Source organism: Syngnathus floridae, chromosome 1, assembly GCF_059516105.1.
Source record: "Syngnathus floridae isolate MCC-2025c chromosome 1, RoL_Sflo_1.0, whole genome shotgun sequence".
NCBI lineage: Eukaryota > Metazoa > Chordata > Actinopteri > Syngnathiformes > Syngnathidae > Syngnathus > Syngnathus floridae.
The window spans coordinates 5,680,572-5,705,317 of record NC_142413.1 but is presented as its reverse complement, the minus strand read 5'-3'; the positions used below and the strand labels follow the sequence as shown (position 1 = coordinate 5,705,317).

Genomic DNA, 24,746 nt, shown 5'->3' with positions numbered 1-24,746 from the left:
TGCTTGCTTTTTTTGCTAACGGCAAAAAAAAATTAAATAAAGTCAAGTCGAAGTGATTATGTTCGGTTTGCTGCTTTTCAAAATAAGTGCATCAGCTGGAACTAATTTCAACATTGGAGGACCGCTGTATGATGTTGTTGATGTTTGCTCTTCTTTATCAAATGTAACCTTAACAGTCAAATATGGCAAGAGAATCGCGTATTAATTTATCGTCCCCATCACATTGAAACAGTCCAAGGAGAGAGCTTTTGTTTCGAAAGTGGACCGGACGTATGCAGCGCAGTGCGACGAGCTCGACGCGCGACGGGAGCTGATGGCGGCCGGGCTGGCGGAGGGTCTCACCGAGGAGGCGGGGAAGGCTCCAGGCAGAGCGAGGAGGCCCCGGTGGCACCGACGCAACCAACCAGATGCCCACAGCGAGGACAAATGGAGCGGTACGTGTCGTGTTTGTCTTGTGTGTGGACAGTACGTGTGTGCGGATGTGGCGTTCACGGGCCACACGCCATCATCTCTTGGCTGTTTTGCTCTGAGCCGAGTGTGAAAGCGATAAACCTGGTAGCTACCTCTTGTAATGACATTTTTGAAAGTTAGGGGACGCTAGTGAGTCGGTGCGCCTACAGTTGTCATGGCAACTGCAGCCAATGCACATATGACCGCTGGGGGCAAAATCAACATCGTATCCTACTAAAATAGCTACTAAGAAGCTCGGGGGTACATTTATTTTCCAAACATTTACTGAGCCATGGCACATATTTTACAATGGGGATAAAATGTGGCACACCTCTAAAAAAGTCACATATATATATATATATATATATATATATATATATATATATATATATATATATATATATATATATATATATATATATATCTCGAAATTTACTTTCAGTGTTAATCATTCTGTTTACATTGTGACATTATGAGACTGAGATGACACTAACAAGGATCACATTTTGAATTGTGTACTAAAACATGCAACAAGTTGGACAAGGTGTTGACAAGGCTGAATGAAGTTCATAGGGAACATTAAAGTGTGACAACTATGCACATCATCAAATGAAAATCTAGTCGCAAATGCTTTCTTACAGCATCGTATGCCTTGTGTCTCCGCAGCGGGGATCGCCTCTCGGCTGCCAACTTGTCTCCACCTGCTGTCGTGTCCCCCTGTGTGGCGCTTGAAAGATTTGGCCAGTTAGCGGTGTAGCTTGCGACCTCTGTGCTGTCAAAACATGAACAGGCTAACAACTCAAGACGATTCTTCTCTCAGTTAGTGGCTATTAGCTAGCTGGGTACTGGGGGCCTAGGGGCAGAATTGACTTGCAGTAGCAATAATGGACCAAAAAGGATCAGCCTATTTCGTCATTGGCTAGCAGGTGGTTAGCACAAGCAGCTAGCGGTGGCGCGGGACTAGGGAAGAGGGCGGCGCAGGGGTGCGATGGAGTACCACTCCAGTGGTAGCCTGCCCCTGCTGGGGAGACCGCGCTATTGCCCTGGTGCCAACGCTAACGGCGGCTACCTGTGTGAGACGGGCCACTGCTGCGGCGAGACGGGCTGCTGCACGTACTACTATGAGCTTTGGTGTGAGTTGTTGGCAATCACTCTTTACACACTGTCTCGTCACCATAGAGTGACTTTTATAGTGCCTTTTCAATGTATCTTGAGTATTGTCATGCCCTTATTGTAGCTCACAATACATCTTGAAAAGTAATGACGGTCATTTGATGCACTGCAATAGGTGATGATGATGTCACATGCAGGGTTCTGGCTGCTGTGGACGGCCCTCATTATGTTCAGCTGCTGTTGTGCGTACCGCCACCGGCGAGCCAAAGTGCGAGCGCAGCAGCAGCAGCGGCGCCAGCGAGAGATCAGCCTGCTAGCTTACCAGGGCACCGCCTCCTACCCGTCCTCCATGCTGGACCTCAGTAAGTGGGTCGCACCTTGTGTGTCTCCGAACGAGGAGCTGCACCGTCACAGCGAATGTTGACGTGTGACCCGTGCGCAGGTTTCCTGGCGTCGCTCAAGCTGCCGTCGTACGAGGAAGTGGCGGCGCAGCCCTCCACTCCGCCGCCCCCCTACAGCTCTGTATTCACCACGCCGCGATACCCGCAGCCCCCCCGCACTGCCGACCCCCACCTGCTCATGCAGCACGACCCGCTGCTGCACCGCCCGCTCAGCGGGCCCTCCTCACTCAGCTCGGACAACAGGTGCGTAGCCGAGACGTTTGTCCGAAGAGGTCAGGTTAAAACGTGCTATTTGTCTTTGCTGTAGCTCCAGCTGCTCCTGTGACTCCTGCTGCCCCTCCTCTCCGTGTAGCTCCTCCCCCTCCGCACCCCTGACTTATGAGACAGACACAAGCCACCCTTCCACACCCAGCGAGGTGGCATCCCTCGCATTTGATGTCGCCATGGAGACCCCCCCGCTGGCACCTCACTCTCCTGGCTGCGACACTATGCCAGCCCTCGCCGACACGGCCGCCTCCTCAAAAGTCAGCTCGCCGCCGGCCACCAGTCCGCTCGCAAACCCCATCCCACCTCTGCTCATGGACCAGGATTCCGCTCCCAAGATGCCGGGGTCACCCGGTACCGACGGGTGTACGACCCCCTCTCCCCTCGCCCCTCCCTCCACTTCTTTCATCCCGGATGCTCCCTCACCCACACGGTCAACTCAGGCTCCGCCCAAGCAGACGCTTTTCTCACCGTGCGTGGATGTGTTTCAAGCGGAGCCGCAGGAGGGGGAGAACGAAGATGACGTGGACGCCGACGAGAGCCAATACCGTCATCGGAGACTGACGGGCGACTCGGGCATCGAGGTGTGTCGCTGCCGTGTCCAGGGCCAGGAGGCGCGGGAGGAGGACGGCGAGCCAGAGAGCGGCGCCGGTGAAAAGAACTCTTTTCTCCATGACAGCGCGGACTGTCCTTCCAAGTGCGCCGCCACACCGTGCCACCCCCCTGAGGAGGTGGGCGAAGTTGTGGTCGTCGTGGACACAGCATGATGGACAGAGGCGGTTGTCCCGGCAGATGATTGACAGGCTTGTCTTGAGATCCCAAAAGATAGAAAGCTCCAGCCATCTTCATTTCTCATCTGCTTCCCGATGAGATGTATGATGACACTTCCTTTTTGGGAAGTAGACACATTCGGTTTGACATGGCCTTGTCCTGATTGGACACGGGCACCTCCCGACTGGACGTGGACATCACCTGCTTGTCTGGGCAACCTGCCGATTGGACATTGGGGCATTGTGTTTTATGCATATGCGTCCTCATTGGACTTTTGTTTCCGGTTGGGCTTGTATGTACCTATTCTGATTGGACGTGAATCCACACCGATTAGACATGTATATTTGTCGTTGGACAATTTCTGGTCGGACGTGGACATGTCTCACGTGACACGGATGCGTCCTGATTGGACATGCATTTTTAGGTGGGGTTGACTTCTAGCTTGACATGTAGACCGCCCGACTTGACATGGACACTTCTTGTTTGAACGCAAACGCATCACTTACGAACTGGACGTGCACTTCCTGATAGGACATGTACACTCCAGGTTGGACATCTCCGGTTTGAATGTCAACACGCACTTCCTCATTGGACACGTATACTCCCTGATTCAACATGGACACGGATACCTCCTGATTGTACGTCTACACTTCCTGATTGGTCATGCACACCTTCTGATTGGTCATGCACACTTCCTTAGTGGACAGGACACCTGCTGATTTGACATGAACTCTTCCTGTTTGGACATAGACACTTCCTGTTGTACCGTTTACTTGACAGACAGGTGAGTGGAAAATAAGACTCCACTTCAACCTTCTTTTCTGTGCTAGATGTGGTGCTTTTCTTCTTTAGCTGAGGGACTGCATCTGCAGAGCGCCCTCTGTGGTGGATTACTGTTACTACAACTAGCCAAGTTTGTAGCGCTCTTCTTCTTTCTCACTTTTGTCGCTTTTTACTCTAGTCAGAACACACAACTTGATTGTAAGTGCTAGCCAGATGCTAACTCCCCAGGAGCCTAGCGCTAATCACCAGTAGCGCACAGTTTGTCACCCAAAAAAATGAATGTTAGCAAGCGTTTGAAAAGGGACACCTAATCTATTGTAAAGCCATTAAAACGGATGTGTGTTTTTTTTTAGCTTCTTCAGTCACAACACTTGCATTTGGTTTCCGACTTTTATGCGTCGACGGGTTCGGTTTTTCTCTGCTCGTCGTTAGTTCCTGTTTGTGTCGTGACGAAGCGCTAGGAAGGCCAATTCTTGGAAAAATTATGATCTTGAATATGTGTCTGTGTGTGAGCTGTGCTAAATAAACGGATCACGTGAGCAACACAAGTATTTATTGAAGCACATGATGTCATTTCAGATCTTGCTTATGTTCGTCATTGAATGAGAAAAATAACAAAATGTGATGTTTTCATAGCGACTGGTTAGGAAACATGAGTGCCAACTTCCCACCCTGCCCTCGGCCTGACGGCGACCTTATAAGGCAGAGGCTGCAAGACCACGCCGAGGCGCCCCTGCAGGTTGGGAGGGGAAGCCCCATCTGGCAGTATGAAGCTCATTCGCTGGAGCATGCAGGACAAGAATAGGAAGAGTTCCATCCTGGCCAGCGATTCGCCCACACAGATGCGTGGCCCCGCCCCAAACGGCAGGAAGCAGGAGGGTGTGACCCGCTGACCCTGATCATTCAGGAAGCGATCTGGAAAAGTTTGATGACAACTTGTAGGTCCAATTTACCATTTACTTGTGGCATGTGGGGCAGAGTTACCTGGCTTAAACAGATCCGGTCTGTCCCAGTGGTCAGGGTGGTGATGGATGGCCCACATGTTGACCAACACGCGAGTTCCACTGGGGATGGTGTGACATCCGATGCTACGGCGAGAAGCCGACGTCAGCCCGCACACGCGCGTGGCACCCGCTGCTCGTTTGGTGTACCTGCTGTCGGTCACGGCGATATGTGGGATCAGCACCGGGCTCACTGGCCGGATCCGCATCCCCTCGTAGATGATGCTGTCCAGATACGGGAGCCTCCCGCGATCCGACGTGCGCACAGCTCGTTCGCCCACTTGCTCATCCAGCTCCTTCTGCGCCCGCTCCTGGACCTGCATGAGGTGCCGGTCAACAAATGCGGCGAAGCAACCTAAATGCTTGTGAGCGTGTACTTCGGGGTGGTGCAGTAGGTAGGCCAGAATCCAGAGCAACGTGGTGGATGTAGTTTCCACGCCGGCGCCGAAGGCTTCCGCCGCCGTCATTAACACATGGTCGTCTGTGATGGTTGCCCCGTCGGGGCCGGGGGACCCTTGACCCTTCAGCAAGGCGTCCAGGAGATCTCGAGGGTCACCTTTGCTCAGTGCTGCCTGGAGGCGAGACTTTTCTCAGTGGATAGTCCCCACATCCGGGAAGCTGGTGCTCTCTCCTGACATTGTTCACCTTGTGTTCATGCAGTTTTTGCGTGAGGAGACGGTCCCGCACGATGATGCACGATCGTAGCTCACTCAGAGAGGCGTTGGGGAACACCTGAGCAGCAGCAGAATGTTCGTGACCTGGCCGAGTTACACCAATGTGATGTCTCGTACCTTCATCCAGGAGAAGATGTCAACCAGTCCTCCCCTGGTGATGGTCCGTACAATGCCGTCGTTGTAGCGCATCACCTCCTGAAGCTCTTTGTCGCCGTGCTTATAGGTGGTTCCGAACACCAGCGTGCACACCACGTTGGTGACGGCCGTGGTCACCGCGAGGGACGGGTCGAAGCTGCACCCCTTGCTGGACAGCAGCTCTGCGCACAGACCGTCCACTTCGGACAGAACTGACAAAATGTCATCATCGGAGGCTGTCACCTCAGACCATTAGGAACCTCAGATTTCAAACTTAGCTTGGTCCAAAACATTTGTCCATCCTCCAGCGAGACCAGCATGGAGACAAACGGAACCGCTAATAAAGCAATGACTTGCTACTTTCTCGGCAGCCACCTACCAACGTCCTGCAGGCGGTTGCTTCCTTCTCCAAACAGAGCGAAGGAAGTGTGCACCAGGCGGCGGTGCAGCTTCCACAGCGGCGAGTAGTCGGAAAAGGCGATGTCTTTCCCGCCTCGGGTCAGCAGATCGGTGGTCACCTGCCGAACGTCACGTCTGTTGAAATGTGCCGCAAATAGCGCTCAAGGGCTTCACGGGGCGTCACCATGCTGGGGCGCCCGGCGAAGTCTCGCCCTCGCTGCAGCAGAACCTCTCTGGCGTGTTCGTAGGCGTTGACTACCACGGTGCGATGTGGCCCCAGGAACAACTCGAACAATGGCCCGTACCTGCCGCGCACACACACGCAACCTTTAGTGAGCGCAGGAAGCCGTCCCGGTCCACAGGTTCAAGGTCTCACTTTCGGCCCAACTGTATGAAAAGCAGGTGTGGAGGTTTGCCACCCCTCATCCAAGGCAGACTGCCCACCACGGGCAGACGGGGCAGGCCCGGCATCCCGTTGGAGCGAGGAGCAAGCGCCACCAGCACGGCGAGTGCGGTGAGGACAAGGAGCACTGGAAGGAATGGCGAGACGGAAAAAACATACTCAGCCATGGCGAGGGAATCAACATAGACGAAGCGGCCCGCCTTTTAAAGTCTGAGCCGTGGAGAGACCTTGCGCAGGTCAGAGGTTGCGTGCGCGTGTTTGTCTGCGTCAGACGACCTTGCTGATATCTTGGCGCGTCCCAATCCAAAACAGGCCCAATGTAGATTGGCGCATGTCATGATAAACACAGGCTAGGTCTTGGATGGTTGCCATGGAAACACCAGCCACTAGCATGTTGGCGTCTTTGATTTTTCAACTTATTAACGCTTGTGTGAATGGGCTCCGGTCGCCATGGAAACCACATCCCACCCTCTGCAGCAAACCTGAATGTTGAATGTTTGTGTTTGCTCTTACAGACAATATTGTTGTTTACGCTCATCTTGCAGATTTCTCTCTCTCACACACACACACACACACACACACACACACACACACACACACACACACACACACACACACACACACACACACACACACACACACGCGCACACACACACACACACACACACACACACACACACACACACACAGAGCGCAAGTATCGGCAGCGGGTGTCAGAAGCATTGCCGCAGTGAGGAAAGCCCGCCACTCCTTTTATGGCGCGGGGATGCCCACCGTCACCACAGGAAGTCGGCCATGTTTGGGCATTCTCGACGTCCACGGTGGGGGGAATCCCTCGCGCCGCTCTCCGCCAATGGGACAGCACCAGCGTTGCCACGGAGACAGAGGGTATAAAAGGACCAGCGAGCGCAGGATCTCGGCATCCTCGGCACCGAGCGAGTACAGCGACGCAAACTCCGGACTCGCCAACCCGACTGAAAACCACTCAGAGGGATTTCCTACCTCTTGGTCGACCGCCATGCTTGCCGAGCGCCACTGCAGCTTCCTGTCCGACTTTGAGGACGCGTGCAGCGCCTGGGTGGACAGCGTGGAGTCCAACCGCTACGACGTCAACGAGGCCGACCTAACAGGTGAGTTGCCGAAGCATCGCCATCATCGTCACTGTCGTCTCCTTGCTTGCGCGCCGATGTCATCGTGCTGTTATGCAACAATAACAAATGTCCCCCCTCTCCTTTTTCTGTCATCCAGTTGTCTCACCGGGAACCGACGCCTCCGACTCAGATTTCTTCTCTGACTTCAGCGACTCAGACTCGCTTTCTCCCTCCTTCGACTTCAGCGGCAGCTTCGTGCCTGAGCCGCCTGCACCGGCGGCCGTGGGGCTGAGCAGCACAGCGGACGCCATCCTCAACATGATCACGGAGATTGTAGGAATCTGCACCGAAATGGAGCAGCAGGTGGACGCCACCTACCCTCCTTTGGCCACCGTCAAGAGCGAGTCTGCCGGCTCCAGCTGCAGGGCCGAATACCTCGCAATGGTGCCTGCTCCGGACTTTATCGAGACTCTTCTGAGTCAAGACGCGGGTCAGGGCGAGATGAAGGCATTGGAGGTCAAGCAGGAAGTGGTGGCACCGGAAGACTGGCTGAAGAACTGGAAAGTTGGCACTGGAGGAGACCACGTCAAAATGGAGGTGGACCTCCACTGTGCCGCCCCCTCCACCCTTGACCCCGACCTACTGTCGTCCCTCCTGCACGGCGCCTTCCCAACCGTGCACTTGAGCAGCGTGACAGCGGGCGCCAAAGTGTCCCGGAAAGGCCGCAGAGCTCTGGCCAAGAGCGGCACGAAGGCCAAAGCGTTCCCGTGCTCGGTGGAGGGTTGCGAGCGCCGCTTCTCACGCTCGGACGAACTCAACAGGCACGTGCGCGTCCACACGGGACAGAAGCCCTTTCAGTGCGGCGTCTGCGCGAGGAGCTTCAGCCGTAGCGACCACCTGACCACGCACACGCGCACGCACACGGGAGAGAAGCCCTTCTCTTGCGACGTGTGCGGCAAGCGTTTCGCACGCAGCGACGAGAGGAAGCGACACGGGCGCGTGCACATCAAGCAACAGCTGCGAGCGCAGATGATGGCCGCCTATTCGCTTGCCGTGGGCGCCGTGTGAGGCGCGGCGCAGCATCTAGTGGAGCGTGTCACCGTGGTGGCGTTGGCAAAACCTTCAGGACCTGAAGAAGATCCACTTTTGGCCTCCTCACGAGACGCACGTGGGCCCAGCAGGTGCATGCTGGGAGTCAGAAAAGAGGCTTGGACGGACGGGTCCAATAGACTTTCCTGCATGAGGGTGAAAAGTGACGTGGCCTCCATGTTTGTACAATAGCTCTATTTTTCTAGATGTTTCTATGACATGTCATGTGACTTTTCAGTGACGTGCACTGATGCATTGTGGGATATGTGTTTAATGTCCCTGCTTGAAGTCAAAGTCAAATAAAGATGCTTCAATAAAAAAAGCAAGAAATAGCTGGATCGAATCTTCCTTCCTTCCTTATCCTTCCTTAGCGTCGTCATCATCATCATCATCATCAACTGTCACCGTGTGTGTGTGTGTGTGTGTGTCAGTGTTTGAGTGAGTGTGCGCACGAGCGTGCGCCCTCCTGTGTGTGTGAGTGTGGGAACTGGGAGATTGGGTTACCATAGCAACAAAAGTTGTGTGAGCCATCTCGACAGCGCTCGGTAGACAAGGTCGCTGTGGCATCGTGAGGCGTCGCCATGGCCACGACGCGTAACAATCAAGGTCGGCCAACCTGATTTTGTAACAACGGTTGGTCATGTGACCCTGAAGCATCTTAGCCCAGGATAAAGCAGTTCAGAAATAGAAGTTCTTCGGAGTCAGTCAAGTAATGCAACATCCATCCATCCGCTTGTGCACACGCGGGTCGCGGGCAAGCTTGATCTTATCCCAGCAGTCATCTGGTGGTAGGCGGGGGAAACCCTGAACCGGTTGCCAGCCAATCGCAGGGCACACAAAGATCAAAAACCATCTCCTCTTATTTATTTATTTGTTGTGTTCTTTATTCATTATTTGTTCAGCACGCTGTTGTTGTACTTGTTTACTTGTTTGTCTGTTGTGGGCCATGTTTTGTCACCGTGGGATAAGGGGGAACGAAATTTCGGTTTCTTTGTGTGTCTTTGGCATGTGGAGAAATTGACAATAAAGCTGACTTTGACTTTGACTTTGATCTGTAATCGCACTCACACCTAGGGGCAATTTGAAGCGCTCAATTGGGCTACCAAGTATGTTTTTGGGATGTGGGAGGAAACCGGAGTTCCAGGAGAAAACCTGCGCGGGCATGGGGAGAACATGCAAACTCCACACAGGGAGGGCCGGAGGCGCACGTGGGCCCAGCAGGTGCATGCTGGGAGTTGGAAAAGAGGCTTGGACTGAAGAGAGAGCAACAGCATATTCAGGTCCAATAGACTTTCTTGCATGAGGGTGAAAAGTGACATGACCTCCATGTTTGTATAACACGCGGCTCTATTTTTCTAGTTGTTTCTATGACTTGACTTTTCAGTGACTTGCCTAATGCCATGACACACACACACACACACGCACACGCACACGCACTCGCACACAGTTGATAATGATGATGATGATGACGATAAGGATGGACATAGATTCGATTTGTAAATATTAAATATATCATGTTTACTATTAATATTTCAATGCATATCTTTACAGCAGCAATGATAAATACATTGGCAGATGTAGACTCATGTAGTTTTGGGATTGTTTTCATATCTGCTAATCATATACGCAGCAATAACAGTCATTTGAATTCTATTGATGCTAAAATGTTGACTCTTTAAATGTATAGGAAATACAGTCATCATTTTTACATTGCGGCAAATTTAAAGCGAAGGAACACGTCTTTATTACATAACTGTCTATCAACTACTGTAGCTAGATACAAGTCATCAAAGCAACAAAGACAACATAAAACCCCACCCTTAACTGTTAGCCTGCTGAGTGAGAAGCCTGATACTGAGGTCTGCCACAACATGGCTCTTTACAACTCACAAGGTACGTAACGCAGTTAATTGTGATTATAATTGTGAAGTTGAATAACTGTATATCGCTCACAATGTCTCTTAGGATGTCTGTGATAAGCGGTTTGGAAAATGCATGGATGTATGAATTGTAATTCATTTAGTCATGTTGTAGAAGCAGACCTTTGGGGCCCACAAGAAATGCATGAGGGGCCCAATTCGTATAAACTACTGCCTGCGTACGTAAATGAGTGGCTTGACTGCATCTATTCAAACACACACACAAACCTGCTTTTATATTTGAAGGGCCAAGCAAAACATTCAAAAGTAGAGCAGAGGAGGGAGGCATGAGATAATACAAATATATCAAATATAATTTATTTGAAGGGATTTAGTTTGAGGGGGCACAACTTTTATGGAACCGGGCCAGCCCTGCCCCTGCCTTGACCCTGGTTCTGTGTACATTTGCCACATCTAATATGGCAGACGACCTGCCATGGTACGCGACAGGCTAACCCACCTTAGACATCTTGTCTATGAGCTGCATCATGGAGGGGCAAGCACATCCGGGCACTTGAAGTATCTCACTTCCGTCCACCACTGATGACGTCTCAGAAGTCCACCAGAAGCAGAAGCTCAGCTTCTCGTTTGTCGGCCAATATGGCGCAAAAATTCACCGATACGTTGACGGGATAGGGGCGTCTTTCCCTCCTCGAGTCACCCAAAGTCAAGGAGCAAGTTCGGCTGCCGACGGATGAGTGAGAGCCTCATGAAAAGGTGCCAGATCGAGCAGCGAAAGTGACTGATCTCGCCTCGGTGTGGAAGCTAACCAGCTTAGCATGCTAATATAATTATCAAAGAGGATCTTAATGTAGTACAAAGAACATCAAACAAGTTTCTCTTATTGAGACGGGACGCAGCTAATATGCTGTTGTCAAAGCAAGGTTTTATCTGTGGCTCCCTTTGCCTTATACAGTCAATTCAAGTGATGGTGGTTTTAATTTTGCTCTCTAAATGTTTTTGATCGGCCGCATTCAATCACATATGAATAAAAAAGCACTTTTATTCGCGATTCACCTGCACCCAGTCACTTACGCCAAATGATGATTTTCCATAAACAATGAGGTACGATGTTACATTGTGCATCGGTCACTGTTAATCAAGTGTTGGTGTGCTACTGCTTCAATTTTCTCACACAAATCTTGTGTTTCCACAAACAATGACATTGTGTTGCGTCTCTTGTGTGCTCAGGTGATGGCCCCCACGGCGATGAAGCTGCGTCTTCGCCGCCGTCACACCAACAATAGCGACCGCCCACCTGAGGAAGCGCTGAGGACTCGAGGAAGTCGCAGAAGGAAGAAAACTAGCGCCGATACGCAGGCCGCCGCGTCGTCAGGTTCCACGACGTCCGCCCGAGCAGCTCTGATGTCGGAAGAGACGTCGCCCGATTCCAAGTGTCCCATCTGCTTGGACCGCTTCAACAACATGGCGTATTTGGACCGCTGCCTGCATCGCTTCTGTTTCCCGTGCATCCAGGAGTGGTCACACAACAAAGCCGAGTGTCCGCTTTGCAAGCAACCCTTCGCCTCCATCTTGCACTCCGTGCGCGCCGAGGATGACTTCAAGGAATACATGCTGCGTCCCGCCCCCAACGACAGCAGTGTGGCGGCCACTGTGGCCATGGTAGCCGCCATGGCGTCGGCGGCGAGGAGCGACCAGTTGAGGCTAATGCTCAGGAGGCATCGGGTGGATGATGACACCGTAGCCGCCACCAGAAGCCGCAGTAGGGAGCGAGGAGGAGCGGGAAGGAGCGAGGATGAGCAAGGGGTTTGGGAGTGGTACCTGGACGTCCCGCCGCTTCCTCTGGCCCCGCATCATTTCGACCCGAGCGCCGGGGCTGACCTGGCTGATCGGGGCGTCATATTTGAAGGCTTATCGGGCCTCGGTGAAGCCGCGGCGGGTCAAATGTCGCGCCGCCTTCTCACCCGATTGGCTGCCAGGCTCCGTCTCCAGCAAGAAGGCATGGCGGCGCGGCCTCTGAGGGAGGGCGAGATGATGGCCTTTCGCCGCGCCCTATATCGTAGCGGCGTCCGTGTGTGCGGCGTGGCAGGTGCCGGTGCTACCCAGCCGCAGCGTGATATTTCGGCGGATGGCTTCCGCCGGGACCCAAGCCAGCCCAGCCGACTGCGGCCTTGGCTGAGGCGCGAGCTGACGGTGCTGTTCGGCGCACACGAGCCGGTGACGAGCATTGTGCAGCGTGTCATCACAGCGCGAATGGCCCACCTCGGCTTAGAGGACACGGCCAGCGTGGAGCAAGAGCTGCAGCCCTACTTTTTGGGGCAAACGGAGCACTTCGTCCACGAGCTGGTCTGCTTCGCCCGCTCGCCGCTCAGCCTGGACGAGTATGATCTGCACGCCGCCTACCATCCAACGCCTGCCGACGGCAGCGGCTCCGCTTCCAGCTCTGTAATTGCCATCTCCGAGGAAGAGGAGGAAGAGGCCCAGAGGCAGCGCACTGACCAGACGCCAGGCCCCTCGTACTCGTTGACGTCGCCGCTCTCCAGCCCCGCCACGCAGGAGGACGAGGACGAGGGCGAGTGTATGATCGTGGGCTACAAAAAGCCCATGGCCGAACGCACGCCGGAGCTCGTGCAGTTGTCGTCCGACTCCGAGCGTTCGTCGCCCGTCATCCCGCCCTCCACCTCGGCCGCCTGCCAAGAGAAAGAGCCCGCGGCGGGCTCAGTGAGTCCGGTCCGCATGCTCACTTCGCCGCCGCCACCTGCTGCCAAAAAAAAGAAGAAGAAGAGGAGGAGCCAAGAGCGTATGAGGAAAAGCGGCACTTTGGCCAATCCCAACCGCTCCATCTACCCGCCCATGCTGCGCTCCCTTTCCTTCTCCAGCATTGATTCCGGATCTCCGCTCGCCATCAGCTCGTCACCCTTCAGCTGGGAATACTCCCAATTGTCAACATCCTCATTATCCCGCTCATCTTCTTCCGCCTCCCCCGCCTGCTCCTCATCACCTGCGCCGTCGTCCCCTCTCTCACCGTCACGCTCCTGCGGCGAGAAGCCCGGCGGGAAGAGGAAGTACAAGAGCCGGCACCTGGATGAGCACAACCAATCCGGAAGCAGGCGGCAAGGGAGGGAGCGCAGCAAGAGAAAGAATGACGCACGCAAGATGGCCGGCGGCGGCGACAGGTGGGACCTTCCTCCTCTTTGACATCAAAACAGCCGGACGTTCACATTGATGAGTTTGTTTGAGTGATCCTTGACCCAATTTTCTGTCCGGCAGCACGAGAGAGCTCGAACGGGAGCGTAGTCCCAGCGTGGAGATCGTGTACGAGGGCATCGTCCCACCCAAACGCCATCGGAAGACGCAGCAACACAGCAGGTAAAAAAGGAAAAGACCTTAAACGCGTTCCCTGATAACCAAAGCCACATTTTCATCACAATCTCAACCAAATGAGAAAATGTTGGTCTTGAACATACAGTACAAGTAGTAATAAAAACATAAAAAATGGCCACCGGTAGTTTTGATAAAGCTTCGAATATGTGTCGGCTTGTCGCGGCAAACGAATTCACTCACAAGTAACTTTACATTGCTTGTCTGCCAGGCCACCGCCCGTCATCACGCTGGACAGCAGCGACAGCGACAATTCTTCAGATCTACCCGCTGTCTTGTCTCTGAGCTCAGATGCCGCTGGTGTGGTGTGCGGGCCGGCGGACGTCATGGACGTCATGGACGTTGACCTTTTAAATGAGCCGCCGGCGGCTGTTTGCCAGGTGAGATGCCCCCCACTGACACCTGCACCCCTACTCAAACGTCAGAATGAAGGCACCAAGGAGGATGAGGAGGAAGTTGCCAACTTTTCCCCACCCTCCTCTTCCCTTGCCTTCCTCTCTCACACCACTGACCTCTTCCAAATCGACGCGGCCGCCGGAGGCGAGCTCAGTGCCCCGCCCTCCCCTTCTGGCATGTCATGTCCCCTCTGATGTCACCGCTGGCGTTCTCCAATCACGTGAGCCCAACTGTTCTTTTATTCCGCCTCTCGATATTCAACCCAGTTTCCATGGCAACGCATCCCGGACTCTAGTCAGATCCCGTTGTGTTCATTCATGGCCACTGGATGGCGTACCTACCGAGGCTTTAAAATAATGTTGAGCCTTATTTCTAAGTGCATTTAATGTGAAATTGAGTTAGCAGTGTGGATGTTGATGACCTCACTCACACACACACGCACGCACTTGATGACAATAAAACACTTTCAGGGGATTCAAAACGTGTCTGTCATTGTGTGGAAGCATTTCCCCGCCACGCCCACATTGGAGCGCTCAAGTGCTGGTCCATTGTTAGCAGTTTCCTAGCAACAAGGTGCTCTGTTGTCAAGGACGACCAGCGTTCTGCCTCACCAGTATGGGGGATGATGAGCACACGCGGAATGACGCAACCCGTGCACGCACGCTCGTCGGGCAACTTCCTCGTTCCTTGTTTTGTCTGGTCCGTGAATGCGTTTGTGGTCCTTGTAGTCCTCCTGAGGAAAGTTGTAGTCCTTTGACGCGCGTCCCACATAAAGTCTTGCCGGACCGTTGACAGCAGGTTGAAGAAACAGAAGACATGGTCCGTCCGAGTTGTTCACGAAACGTATTTACTGACAGCTCATCTTCTGAGCGACAAAGTCCGTGTGTCTTTCTTTCTTTTCATTTTCAATCGGTGACAAATTTAAAAAGAACATTTTTTTATGTTTTAATTCAGGGCTGCAACCAAACGATAATCAGACTACTATAGAAATTGGGACTACAGAAATCAGAGATTATTTACTGTTGAAAAATGGACATTTTGAGGATTAGGACAATTTTTAATTGAACTGCCTCGAAAAGATCAAAACAGATTGTGATCAAACGATTTAGCCGTCAATTGATCGATAAATTATTGTACCACCCAATCCAAAACTAAACGGTGAGAAAAATACATGAGTTATTGTTATCATTCATTTTAAGGTTCAGATTAAAACCACAAAATTGGCCAACAGGACTAAATTTGTTTAGATTATTTAATTGAGTTTACGTCACGCTGAAGTTTGGGGACAAGCATTAGTGGAGCTACGTTAGCGCATTAGCTACCATCACTGCAACCTTTAGACGATATTAGAATTTGATTTTGCATTTTCCTCACCCTGAAAATAAAATATAAAAAAATCTAACATTTGTGACTGATTTAAAAAAAAAAATAATCAAAATAATTAGTCACTGTCTTATTTTTGAGAAAGAAGGAGTGACACACGGATTCTCCACTGCTAGCAGCCAACAGTGGGCAGCTTGTGCCCCAACTGTCCTCAGTCCAGTGCCAACGTACCAGTGTCGCTTCCTGTTTGGGCCCCCGGCGCAGACTAGAAGAACCACCGGAAGGCCTCGCCGGTCGGGACGGATGGCGGCCTCTAAGGATGGTTAAGGCAAAAAAAAAAAGTGAGAAAGACCTTCTGACCACACGCACACATACACCACGTCGTCACTCACGCTCGCACCACGGCTCCAATTAGCGCGTAATTGACAAAGATTAGCCTAATGTGCGAGCACGTGCGCATCCTGTCGCTGTGCGCGTGTGTGCGTACGGGCCAATTAGCTACGGTTTTTAGCGACTCTCTCGGGAGGAAGTGAGGATGAATGATGATGTCGCCCGGGTCCAGCAACGCTCATTAAGTGAGCCGAACGTGCGTACGTACACGATTAAGAGGTGACCTGAGTAGGGCCAATTTCGACTCGCGTTCACAAGAAATAGTCACGAAATAAACTACTTTTTTCTTTTAATCTAGTTAAATGAGATTTATAATTACCATTAACTCACCAATTATTTTGAGGAAATAAAAACTTTGTGTTTGGCGTTGTGTGGCCGGAGACCGTGGATCCAAAAAAAAAAAAGATAAAATTGTGACTGGTGTGAGTGAGGCCGGTGCCGTCAAATTTCACATTTAATGTTCATTTGGATTCCCCTCACCTCGAGCGCCCCTCCCCCGCCGCCCCCCGGCTTTTTCTTGAGCTCCTCGCACTTCCTGAACTTGCAGATCTGGTGGCCCGTCTTCCTGTTGCGGCAGGACGAACACACGCCACAGTTGATGAGCCGCCGGCACGGCCCGCACACACCGCAGCGCTTCCGCTTCCTCTTAGACGACGAGGACGAAGACGATGACGATGGTGGCGACAGGACCGCGCCGCCCGCTGCCACGCCCGACGACGAGGGCGAGGTTGAGGAGGGGCAGGGCGAGGAGCCAGAGTGCTGCTGGCAGTCCGCGGGCCCCCGCTGACCACCCGTCATCTGGAAAGCGCTGCCGGCATCTGACATCCCGCCCGCTGTTGAACCCATCGCCATGACGATGACGCCCGGGGGTAAGCCCAGTCCCCCCAGGAAGCCACTTCCCAGAACACTGCCCCCGTTGCAGCTGCCCCCCTCGGATAGGCCCATCACATCCGGGTGGGTGTGTCCTTGCTTGCCCGCTCCGCAGTCGCTCCCCCCACCATAGCCGGGCAGGAAGTTGGCATTGCTGGGCGCCATGGGGTGGTGGTGTGCCGTTTGGGTGACAGGTAGCGAGGCGGCTGAGTGTTTTTCAGTCCTTCCCCCCTCCTCCGCTCCCCCGCCCTGAGGCATGCCACTCCCGTGGGAGTGCGATGGGGTCATGTGACCCGTGGGCGCTGACGGGTGGTGGCGGTGGTGCGCTCCGGCCGGTTTGGGTCGGCCCCAGAAGACGGCCGCCGGGTGGTTGACGTTGTCATGGCAGCCCCAGGGCGCCGTGGTCATGGCGCCCAGTCTGGTGGCGGCGGGGGGGAAGATGGGAGCAGCGGCTGCCAAGCGCGCCGCCAGCTTGGCCGACTGCGGGAAGTTGCCCACGTCTACGTTGGTCTTGTAGAAGCTGGCGATGGAGGAGCGGTAGCGGTCCATCTCGCTGCTGTAGTCCAGCATGGGCGCCAGTGTGGACACCTGCGACCACAAGGGGGCGACACGGACCACACGTAAGTTGATTGTTCGATTAATCGATCATTTGCATCAAAAAAGCATTTTAAAATTTGCATTGCTATGTTGAAAAATGAAATGATTTCAAAATGAGAGTACACAAAACACAAGATGATGAATATGGACTCACTGGTTTAATGCTTAACGTCAGTCAGAAAATCAGCACACATGTCGATTTTAGTCAAAGATAATCTGTTTGTTTTCATGAAGAACAGCAATCGGAGAGTAATTACCGGTGAGAGGCTGAAATTCTAAAGATTTGGGTAATTAGCCTTTTGACAAGGTCTCAACAATTATTCGATTATCAAACTTGTCGATTCGTTTCATCGTGGATTAGTCAATCAGTCACAACAACAACTAGTGCCATCTTGTGCGACAAGACGGCTAAGCTACATTAACCGTTTAGCTCACTGCTAGTTGGTCAAACATCGACCAAGTCAAAGGCAAGAGAGAGTCTGAGATGATTTTTGGCTTGCTTCGGTCAAGTCTTGACTTGACTTGTCGGAAATTTTGTCTCAACTTGAGTGGCTTAATTTGGATGCCACAGGAACTTGGGACTTGTTTGAAACCCGATTTTCGCCACAGTGAGTTTCACGCAAGGTCAAGACTTGAGATGTGTGACTTGACTTCAAGTCATCTTGACTCACCTGGCCTTGGCCTCCGTAACCGTGGTGATTGGGGTGGTGATGCGAGGAGGCCGAGCTCCGCTGGAGCACGGACGACAGGTCGCTCTCCACGCACACGCCGCTCGTCATGCCTGACATGGCCGCCGTCCGCACCTTTTGTTTACTTTCCTGCAAGGGACAAAACACACGCACGTTGACTTCCTGTGACCTCTGACCTGTGGCGGGAAGCGGCTGCATGAGAGCGCACCCTGGAGGCGGGACTAATTATCCGATCAGCGTGACAGAAGGTCACGGCAGCCGCCGACCGCGAGAGGAAACCACTCTCCCGGGCGGCACATTAACGCCCCCCCTCCTCCTCCTCCTTCTTCTTCACACTGCCCCTGCCTCCCCCTCATCCCACAGGCGCAGCAGGAGGAAGACGAGGGGGGAGGTGGGGGGCTTGAAGGCGGCTCGTAAAAGGCTAAAAAGCGTGAAGGCGGCATGCGGCGGTCCAACACGCGCACGCACACACGCACACAGAGGCAGAGGAGGAGAAGAGGAGGAGATGAGGCTACTCACCAGGCCCGCGAGGACGACAAGAGGAAGAGGAGGACCGTCTGGGAATTAGCCCGCCACGGATCATGGCTGGCGGGGAAGGAGATGGAGAGAGGAGGAGGAGGGGTAGGTGGGGGGTGGGAGAGGAGCACCGGGAGGGATTTGTCGGTCTGTCAGTGGCGGCGAAGGGGAAGGGGGGGGAGGTGATGGATAATGGGAGGGGGGCGTATAATCACCTGGGCTTGGCACAAGCGAGCTCGCGCGAGGCAGGAGGAAGGAGTTCAATTAGCAGGTGGCGTGGAGACAGCGAGAGACCCTGCAGGGGGGGAGGGGGCGATGAATAATGGCGGAGGTTATGAACGAATACGTGTGTCGTCCTCACGACGCGGCGGAGGGGAGGGGGGTGGCGTGGGGCGGGATGGTGGAGGGTGGGGGGGCTTGTTGGCAGGCTGATGCTCGCTGACAGGAAGGGGGAGGGGAAGCGCGTGTTGACTCGTGCCCTCCGCTGCGTCTGGCGCCACCCGTGGCCGCGCGCCGCGTGGCGTCTGATTGGCGCCCGGGGAGGAAGAGGAGGCGGTAGAGTGTGAAGATGATTGGCGGCCCGCCAGGAAGGGATGTCACACGCACACACACGCATTTCCACGCACACACGCCAGCGTGAGGCCTCTGCTCCACTGTCATTGGTCGCAGCCTTTATTCGGCAAAGGTCGCAGGTCACTGTTGGCCTGTTGAGTTGGGTGGTCCGGAGACCTTTCACCCCCTTCACAAAACAAATGAATTTGGAACAATAGGTGCGTGGTACACTGCCCTCTAGTGGACCATAGTGGAAGGTTCAACTTCGAGCGGCATAAACGACGACTCCTTTATGTTGAGTAGACAACAAAGAAGGGAGGAGAATAGTTTAGACATGTAATACAGTTCATACATAAATAACGCTTGTAAATCGGAACAAAGGAATAGGAAAATCTTTAATTAACACTGTTTTTCGAGTCACCGCCACATGCGTTGGTGGTATAGTGGTGAGCATAGCTGCCTTCCAAGCAGTTGACCCGGGTTCGATTCCCGGCCAACGCAGATGATCGTTTTGATTTTGTATTTTCAATATTTGTGATGTTTCCATTCCTTGTTGTCTCCAAAAGCTAAATCAACAACTACTCACGAAAATAATGTTCCAAAACAATCTTTTATTTCACCCGATCTGAGTACAATATTCATTCGTCTTCAAAATAAAATGAAGATACTCCTATTTTGGGGGCCATGTACGCGTGTGCACACGGCACAGTCTGGTTGTGGGACCCGCTAGCGGCTTACGTGTCCAGGTAGCCGTTTGGAGTATCGGTCTTGCTCGACATTGCAGCCTGTTTCTGGGTTGATGGTCTTGAACCAGCAACCCCTCCGGTCTTGACCACGGCTCCCAAATATAGTTCCCTAGCTAGCGTTTAGGAAGCGGGGAAATAGCGACCCTTATCTTCAGCGCTACCTGCTGGTCACTATATATACTGCACCGTACCGCCCCACACAACGCACATTTAAGCTTGTCAAAGCTGCCTCTGTGTGTGTTTGTGTGTGCTGACTCATCTAAATGACCATAGGTCATTTTTCTCTTCGTCACTTTTTCTACACATCCTTTCTTCTTCCCCGTTGTCCACTGGTGTTATTCCAAGTGCAAAGTTTGTTCAGTTGAAGACAAAAGTTGCAGCTTTCCAAATGTTTATGCCAAGGTTAGCTACGCGTGCGCGTGAGCGTGAGTCGCGCCCGATCATCCGTCCGCTAATCGCTTTATCTGCGACTGAACGCTTCTGCTGGGTCGGGGGAAAGTTTTTCTTTCTTCTGGTGGATTTCAAGGTTGTTTTGGGGGTCGCGCAGTTGTGTTTCCATGGCAATGGCTTGGATGTAGACGGCGTAACCCGGGGGCAAGTGAATATTACCTGACAGGTGAGTGATGCAATGGCTGCAAATTGCAATGCAAAAGACACTTTGTGCGTATTGTGTGAGTGTATTCGTGTGCGTGGGTGTTCGTGCGCGCGTGCGCGCATACCAGAAGGGAAGAGAGCACACCCCATGGCCCAGGTTACACCGGTTGACGCAGCCGCCCCACTTCTGGACGATATGGATGACCACAGGTGAGCCACAAGCGCAGTGGTGGGACGTAATAAAGTACAATTACTTCACGAAAGGACCTTTGTAGATTTTTCTGTTTCACCTATGCTTGAATTTAGCAAGTACAATAAATATTTTTCTTTTGGACTTAAGTTTGTTTCTCGATTTGTACTTTTTTATTGTAAGAAGTTGAATGAGTGGCTACTTGTACCAATTTTTTTTTTTTTTTTTTGCACACGTAATAGTATTTGTGCTTAAGTACAGAGTGTGAGTACTTTTGTCATCTCTGCTTCTGCATTGAGTGTGAGAGCGGTCATGTGTTTCAGGTGTGCAGGATGTCTCTTCAATGTCAACAACAGCAACAACAAAGACAAGTAACACACTGACACTCACGCATCCAGGTCACTCAATATGCTCGCCACTGCACACATCTTTTGTTGTCTTGTAGGGAAGAGAAGAAGAAGAAAAAGAAGAAGAAGGAGAAGAAAGACAAGAAAATGTAAGACAATGGGTTCGTTTGGTAGTTCATAATTTCAACAGTAACCACAATTCTCTTCATAATGCCCTGATAAGGACTGATTGGAAGCAAAATTGATTTTCTGATCAAATATGCTCGTTTTCAACCTGAATGTGGCGATACGATGCAAACCGAATGGGACCTCTCCAAGACACTTTTGTCCGGCGTTTTTGTTGTTCTCGAGTGGGATGCTGATTTTTGCCTCTTTTACTTCTGTTTGCTTCCTTCACAGCAAGGAAGGGAAGAAGAAAGCGAAGGAGGAAGAAGGGGAGGAAAAGAAGAAAGCCAAGGAAGAGGAGAAGAAGGAGGCAGTGTAGGTTGCTTGTGACGATGAAGTCATGTGACTTAACATCTCTCGCCACTCCTCGGCACAATCTCCTCGGAAGTGTCGTTTGCTCACATTGAAGGCCAAGTGGGAAAGTTGTGGCTTGAAATTTTGCAGCACCACTCTTGAAACTCGCCTGACATACTTTATGTGACTTACTCCCACTTCTGGAAGATGAACTAGATGTATGTGCATTGTCCTTAGTCCAAAAGAGATCACAGTGGTGGATCCGGCGGGTAACACATATTACCACTGGCTCCTCATCATCACGCTTCCCGTCATGTACAACTGGACCTTCATCATCGCAAGGTAATATTCCCAGTCCACGTCAACCCATTCTTCCCAGTTCTCTGCTTCCAACGTCTGAAGCTTTTGTGGTGGTACCACATCAGGGCGTGCTTTGAGGAGCTTCAAATGGACTACCTGCGCTTCTGGTTCTTCTTGGACTTTCTCTGCGACTTGCTATATGTGGCCGACATGGTCTTCAGAACCAGGACAGGTTTGTGCACACAGCTGCCGTTTTGGATATTGTCACAGTGTTATGGTGGTGGTCACCGTGTGGATGCAGGCTACCTGGAGCAAGGTCTTCTGGTGAAAGACGAGCAGAAGCTGCGGCAGCGTTACATGACGAGTTTACAGTTCCGACTGGATTTGCTCTCCATGGTCCCCACCGACGTTCTGTACGCCACATTGGGCCTCAACTACCCCGAGATCCGCCTCAACAAGCTGCTGAGGTTCAACAGGTGGAAATTAGAAGCAGCGTGACATTGAAATTGGCATTTCGGACCAGGGGCTAGCTTGACACGTCTCCTCTTTTTAGGATGCTGGAGTTCTTCCAGAGAACCGAGACCAGAACCAACTACCCCAACGCGTTGCGGATCTCCAACTTGGTCATGTACATCGTCATCATCATCCACTGGAACGCTTGCCTCTACTATTCTTTCTCCAAAGCCATTGGTGGGCTTTCCTAGATTTTGGATTCTAATTTGATGGATATTGCTTACTCAGCATTCCTCCTGTGCCCTCTTCAGGTTTTGGCTCGGACAGATTCGTGTACCCTGACCCGACAAATCCGGAGTTTGGGCGCCTGGTGAGGAAGTACGCCTATAGTATGTACTGGTCCACACTGACGCTTACCACCATTGGAGAGACTCCGCCCCCCGTGGAGAACTCTGAGTACTTCTTTGTGGTCACCGATTTCCTGGTGGGTTTCACCACATTCAGCGTCGAAAGCCCTCGTCACTCACTTCCTGTCCACGGCAGGTGGGCGTGCTGATTTTTGCCACCATCGTGGGTAACGTGGGCTCCATGATTACCAACATGAACGCCGCCCGCGCCAGTTTTCAGGCTCGCATCGATGCCATCAAGCAGTACATGAGCTTCCGTAAGGTCAGTCTGGGTGATTTCCAGATGTGGCAAAACTTGACAAACCACATTCTGCATCTATTCCAAGTTGTGTCTGATAACTTGAATACCAAGTCAAAGTCGATTCGGCTCTTATTTTATCCAACGGTGTGACCCCGTCGCTGTCCCCCAGGTTACCAAGGACTTGGAGAAGCGCGTCATAAAATGGTTCGACTTCCTGTGGACCAACAAGAAGGCGGTGGACGAACGGGAAGTCCTCAAGTACCTTCCGGACAAGCTGAGAGCAGAGATTGCCATCAACGTGCACCTGGACACACTCAAGAAGGTTAGAATCCTAACCCCTAACCTCAAACTCTGACATTTTGTCCTCAAAGATTGATTTCAAGGTTTGTATGTCGGCGCGCAGGTGCGCATCTTTGCCGACTGCGAGGCGGGCCTGCTGGTGGAGCTGGTGCTGAAGCTTCAGCCGCAGGTCTACAGTCCCGGAGACTACATCTGCAAGAAGGGCGATATCGGGCGCGAGATGTACATCATCAAAGAGGGCAAGCTCGCCGTGGTGGCCGATGACGGCATCACCCAGTTTGTTGTCCTCAGCGACGGCAGCTACTTTGGCGAGATTAGCATCTTGGCCATCAAAGGCGAGCATGAGAAAAAAAAGTCAAGGAGACCAAGTTCATCGCGCTAGAGCACGTAAACTTCTTTACCCAAGTACAGCTTGTGATGTCTTTTTGCCCGTCTTCCTCGCGAACAGGCAGCAAAGCCGGAAACAGGCGAACAGCAAACATCCGCAGCATCGGTTACTCCGACCTCTTCTGCCTTTCCAAAGATGACCTAATGGAGGCGCTAACCGAGTACCCCGACGCTAAGGCCTTGTTAGAGGAGAAGGGGAGACAGATTCTGTTGAAGGACGGCTTGCTGGACCTGGAGGTACCCTCGGTGCCACAGCTACCTGGAACCCGCTCAGTTGTCACGGCTTCTCTTGTTCCGTAGGTGGCGGCGCAGGGCCCCGACCCCAAAGAGATGGAGGAGAAAGTTGAACGGATGGCGAGCACGCTGGACAGCCTGCAGACACGATACGCGCGACTGCTGGCTGAGCACGAAGCCACGCACAGCAAGCTCAAACATCGAGTGAGCAAGCTGGAGAAGAAGCTGCCCTCCCCGGCAGGCGATGTGCCAGCGCTGTCAGCTACTGAATGACGAGCAGTACTAGATAGCGCGACTGCACATTAAGCATAGCTGCACGCTATTGAAACTGTCATCAAAATTTAAATATTAATCACTGCTAGAATATTCGTACTGTTCTCAAACGTTTGTGCCGGGCATCCAGGGAGAGAATTTCCTCCGAAGGCCCAGGTCATTATGCTCATGTAACTACCATGTGTTGTGTAAATCCCATTCGAATAATTATTATTTTTGTTTGTTTCAACATGAAAATTCATCACTTGTTTTATTCTGACGGAATTTTACCAAATTGAATCAAACTCAACAAATTACCATTGTCCCAAGTTGACGTGCAACACAAATACACAATCAACATGACTGCGAAGTTAGTTGACAAGTAGTTTGCTTCATTTGGTATAAAATGCTTAGAAACTAACAACGTAGGTGGAATCACGTAGACGCATGTAATGTTAACAGCAAATTAGTTGATTGCCACGCGCCCTTCGATAAAAAGTAATGGCTAACGTGCTGATAACCGCGCGCTAAAGCACCAACGCTAAATAGTTAAAATATGATTTAAAGCAGCAACATGCCAATCACATGTTTTTTCTTGGAAAGATGTGGACATCACGAATGAAATTAAACAATATTAATAAATAGTCTGTTGCAGCGTCCCTCTTCTA

At 52.2% G+C, this 24,746-nt stretch overlaps 6 protein-coding genes and 1 non-coding gene across 19 annotated transcripts; 5 read left to right on the top strand and 2 right to left on the bottom strand.

Annotated features, from left to right (window-relative positions):
- Positions 1–287: 287 nt before the first annotated feature.
- On the top strand, positions 288–4,330 carry LOC148403642 (uncharacterized). Of its 2 annotated transcripts, none has more exons than XM_088372850.1 (5): positions 288–434; positions 1,117–1,583; positions 1,761–1,925; positions 2,006–2,207; positions 2,278–4,330. In XM_088372850.1, exons 2-5 carry the CDS (start codon positions 1,439–1,441, stop codon positions 2,993–2,995), a joined length of 1,230 nt encoding a protein of 409 aa, XP_088228976.1. In that variant the 5' UTR covers positions 288–434; positions 1,117–1,438; the 3' UTR covers positions 2,996–4,330. The 2 variants fall into 2 exon arrangements, with proteins under 2 accessions (XP_088228976.1, XP_088228967.1); XM_088372841.1 differs by having other exon boundaries at positions 2,272–4,330.
- Positions 4,319–8,270, bottom strand: cyp17a2 (cytochrome P450, family 17, subfamily A, polypeptide 2). Of its 5 annotated transcripts, XM_088372755.1 has the most exons (11): positions 7,864–8,270; positions 7,652–7,773; positions 7,397–7,517; positions 6,368–6,521; positions 6,176–6,296; positions 5,972–6,110; positions 5,575–5,804; positions 5,429–5,515; positions 4,934–5,355; positions 4,767–4,870; positions 4,319–4,697 (listed from the first exon to the last, which is right to left on the bottom strand). In XM_088372755.1, the coding sequence occupies exons 4-11, from the start codon at positions 6,460–6,462 to the stop codon at positions 4,426–4,428; spliced, it is 1,470 nt and encodes a 489-aa protein (XP_088228881.1). In that variant the 5' UTR covers positions 6,463–6,521; positions 7,397–7,517; positions 7,652–7,773; positions 7,864–8,270; the 3' UTR covers positions 4,319–4,425. The 5 variants fall into 5 exon arrangements, with proteins under 5 accessions (XP_088228881.1, XP_088228871.1, XP_088228862.1 ...); XM_088372745.1 differs by having other exon boundaries at positions 7,652–8,270; XM_088372736.1 differs by having other exon boundaries at positions 6,622–8,270.
- LOC148403640 (uncharacterized) lies at positions 7,109–9,210 on the top strand. Its single transcript, XM_088372829.1, has 2 exons — positions 7,109–7,524; positions 7,643–9,210. The coding sequence occupies exons 1-2, from the start codon at positions 7,161–7,163 to the stop codon at positions 8,551–8,553; spliced, it is 1,275 nt and encodes a 424-aa protein (XP_088228955.1). The 5' UTR covers positions 7,109–7,160; the 3' UTR covers positions 8,554–9,210.
- Positions 9,211–10,328: 1,118 nt separating this feature from the next.
- On the top strand, positions 10,329–14,712 carry LOC148403639 (uncharacterized). 2 transcript variants are annotated; one of them, XM_088372637.1, is made up of 4 exons: positions 10,329–10,467; positions 11,685–13,630; positions 13,725–13,823; positions 14,047–14,712. In XM_088372637.1, exons 2-4 carry the CDS (start codon positions 11,688–11,690, stop codon positions 14,423–14,425), a joined length of 2,421 nt encoding a protein of 806 aa, XP_088228763.1. In that variant the 5' UTR covers positions 10,329–10,467; positions 11,685–11,687; the 3' UTR covers positions 14,426–14,712. The 2 variants fall into 2 exon arrangements, with proteins under 2 accessions (XP_088228763.1, XP_088228755.1); XM_088372629.1 differs by lacking the exon at positions 10,329–10,467 and adding an exon at positions 11,028–11,210.
- On the bottom strand, positions 13,962–18,984 carry LOC148403638 (uncharacterized). Of its 5 annotated transcripts, none has more exons than XM_088372904.1 (5): positions 18,620–18,796; positions 18,083–18,229; positions 16,425–17,402; positions 15,786–15,867; positions 13,962–15,007 (listed from the first exon to the last, which is right to left on the bottom strand). In XM_088372904.1, the coding sequence occupies exons 2-4, from the start codon at positions 18,197–18,199 to the stop codon at positions 15,820–15,822; spliced, it is 1,143 nt and encodes a 380-aa protein (XP_088229030.1). In that variant the 5' UTR covers positions 18,200–18,229; positions 18,620–18,796; the 3' UTR covers positions 13,962–15,007; positions 15,786–15,819. The 5 variants fall into 5 exon arrangements, with proteins under 5 accessions (XP_088229030.1, XP_088229006.1, XP_088229014.1 ...); XM_088372880.1 differs by adding an exon at positions 18,832–18,984 and having other exon boundaries at positions 14,205–15,867; positions 18,620–18,685; XM_088372888.1 differs by lacking the exon at positions 18,620–18,796 and adding an exon at positions 18,832–18,984 and having other exon boundaries at positions 14,205–15,867.
- An 85-nt stretch (positions 18,985–19,069) lies between these two features.
- Positions 19,070–24,722, top strand: cnga1b (cyclic nucleotide gated channel subunit alpha 1b). 3 transcript variants are annotated; one of them, XM_088372665.1, is made up of 15 exons: positions 19,070–20,530; positions 20,640–20,718; positions 21,022–21,069; positions 21,144–21,194; positions 21,445–21,525; positions 21,742–21,846; positions 21,930–22,036; positions 22,106–22,280; positions 22,358–22,494; positions 22,569–22,741; positions 22,801–22,926; positions 23,075–23,227; positions 23,309–23,540; positions 23,654–23,829; positions 23,893–24,722. In XM_088372665.1, exons 2-15 carry the CDS (start codon positions 20,657–20,659, stop codon positions 24,097–24,099), a joined length of 1,833 nt encoding a protein of 610 aa, XP_088228791.1. In that variant the 5' UTR covers positions 19,070–20,530; positions 20,640–20,656; the 3' UTR covers positions 24,100–24,722. The 3 variants fall into 3 exon arrangements, with proteins under 3 accessions (XP_088228791.1, XP_088228785.1, XP_088228775.1); XM_088372659.1 differs by having other exon boundaries at positions 20,637–20,718; XM_088372649.1 differs by having other exon boundaries at positions 19,070–20,718.
- On the top strand, positions 19,598–19,669 carry trnag-ucc (transfer RNA glycine (anticodon UCC)). Its single transcript has one exon. It is a non-coding gene; the product is annotated as a tRNA-Gly (tRNA).
- Positions 24,723–24,746: the final 24 nt, after the last annotated feature.

Excerpts from the sequence above, each read along its gene's own strand:
- LOC148403642 (XM_088372841.1), top strand. The coding sequence starts at position 1,439 with ATGGAGTACCACTCCAGTGGTAGCCTGCCCCTGCTGGGGAGACCGCGC. Across the intron at positions 1,584-1,760 it reads GTACTACTATGAGCTTTGGT|GGTTCTGGCTGCTGTGGACG; the intron begins GTGAGTTGTTGG and ends TGTCACATGCAG. Across the intron at positions 2,208-2,271 it reads TCACTCAGCTCGGACAACAG|CTCCAGCTGCTCCTGTGACT; the intron begins GTGCGTAGCCGA and ends TCTTTGCTGTAG.
- cyp17a2 (XM_088372719.1), bottom strand. The coding sequence starts at position 6,561 with ATGGCTGAGTATGTTTTTTCCGTCTCGCCATTCCTTCCAGTGCTCCTT. Across the intron at positions 6,111-6,175 it reads TCGCCGGGCGCCCCAGCATG|GTGACCACCGATCTGCTGAC; the intron begins GTGACGCCCCGT and ends GACGTTCGGCAG. Across the intron at positions 5,805-5,971 it reads CAACCGCCTGCAGGACGTTG|TTCTGTCCGAAGTGGACGGT; the intron begins GTAGGTGGCTGC and ends ACATTTTGTCAG.
- LOC148403640 (XM_088372829.1), top strand. The coding sequence starts at position 7,161 with ATGCCCACCGTCACCACAGGAAGTCGGCCATGTTTGGGCATTCTCGAC. Across the intron at positions 7,525-7,642 it reads CAACGAGGCCGACCTAACAG|TTGTCTCACCGGGAACCGAC; the intron begins GTGAGTTGCCGA and ends TCTGTCATCCAG.
- LOC148403639 (XM_088372637.1), top strand. The coding sequence starts at position 11,688 with ATGGCCCCCACGGCGATGAAGCTGCGTCTTCGCCGCCGTCACACCAAC. Across the intron at positions 13,631-13,724 it reads ATGGCCGGCGGCGGCGACAG|CACGAGAGAGCTCGAACGGG; the intron begins GTGGGACCTTCC and ends TCTGTCCGGCAG. Across the intron at positions 13,824-14,046 it reads AAGACGCAGCAACACAGCAG|GCCACCGCCCGTCATCACGC; the intron begins GTAAAAAAGGAA and ends CTTGTCTGCCAG.
- LOC148403638 (XM_088372880.1), bottom strand. The coding sequence starts at position 18,199 with ATGTCAGGCATGACGAGCGGCGTGTGCGTGGAGAGCGACCTGTCGTCC. Across the intron at positions 17,403-18,082 it reads GTTACGGAGGCCAAGGCCAG|GTGTCCACACTGGCGCCCAT; the intron begins GTGAGTCAAGAT and ends TTGTGGTCGCAG. Across the intron at positions 15,868-16,424 it reads GCGGGGGAGGGGCGCTCGAG|AGGCCGCCATCCGTCCCGAC; the intron begins GTGAGGGGAATC and ends AACCATCCTTAG.
- cnga1b (XM_088372649.1), top strand. The coding sequence starts at position 20,543 with ATGGCTGCAAATTGCAATGCAAAAGACACTTTGTGCGTATTGTGTGAG. Across the intron at positions 20,719-21,021 it reads GACGATATGGATGACCACAG|GTGTGCAGGATGTCTCTTCA; the intron begins GTGAGCCACAAG and ends CATGTGTTTCAG. Across the intron at positions 22,037-22,105 it reads GGTCTTCAGAACCAGGACAG|GCTACCTGGAGCAAGGTCTT; the intron begins GTTTGTGCACAC and ends GTGTGGATGCAG.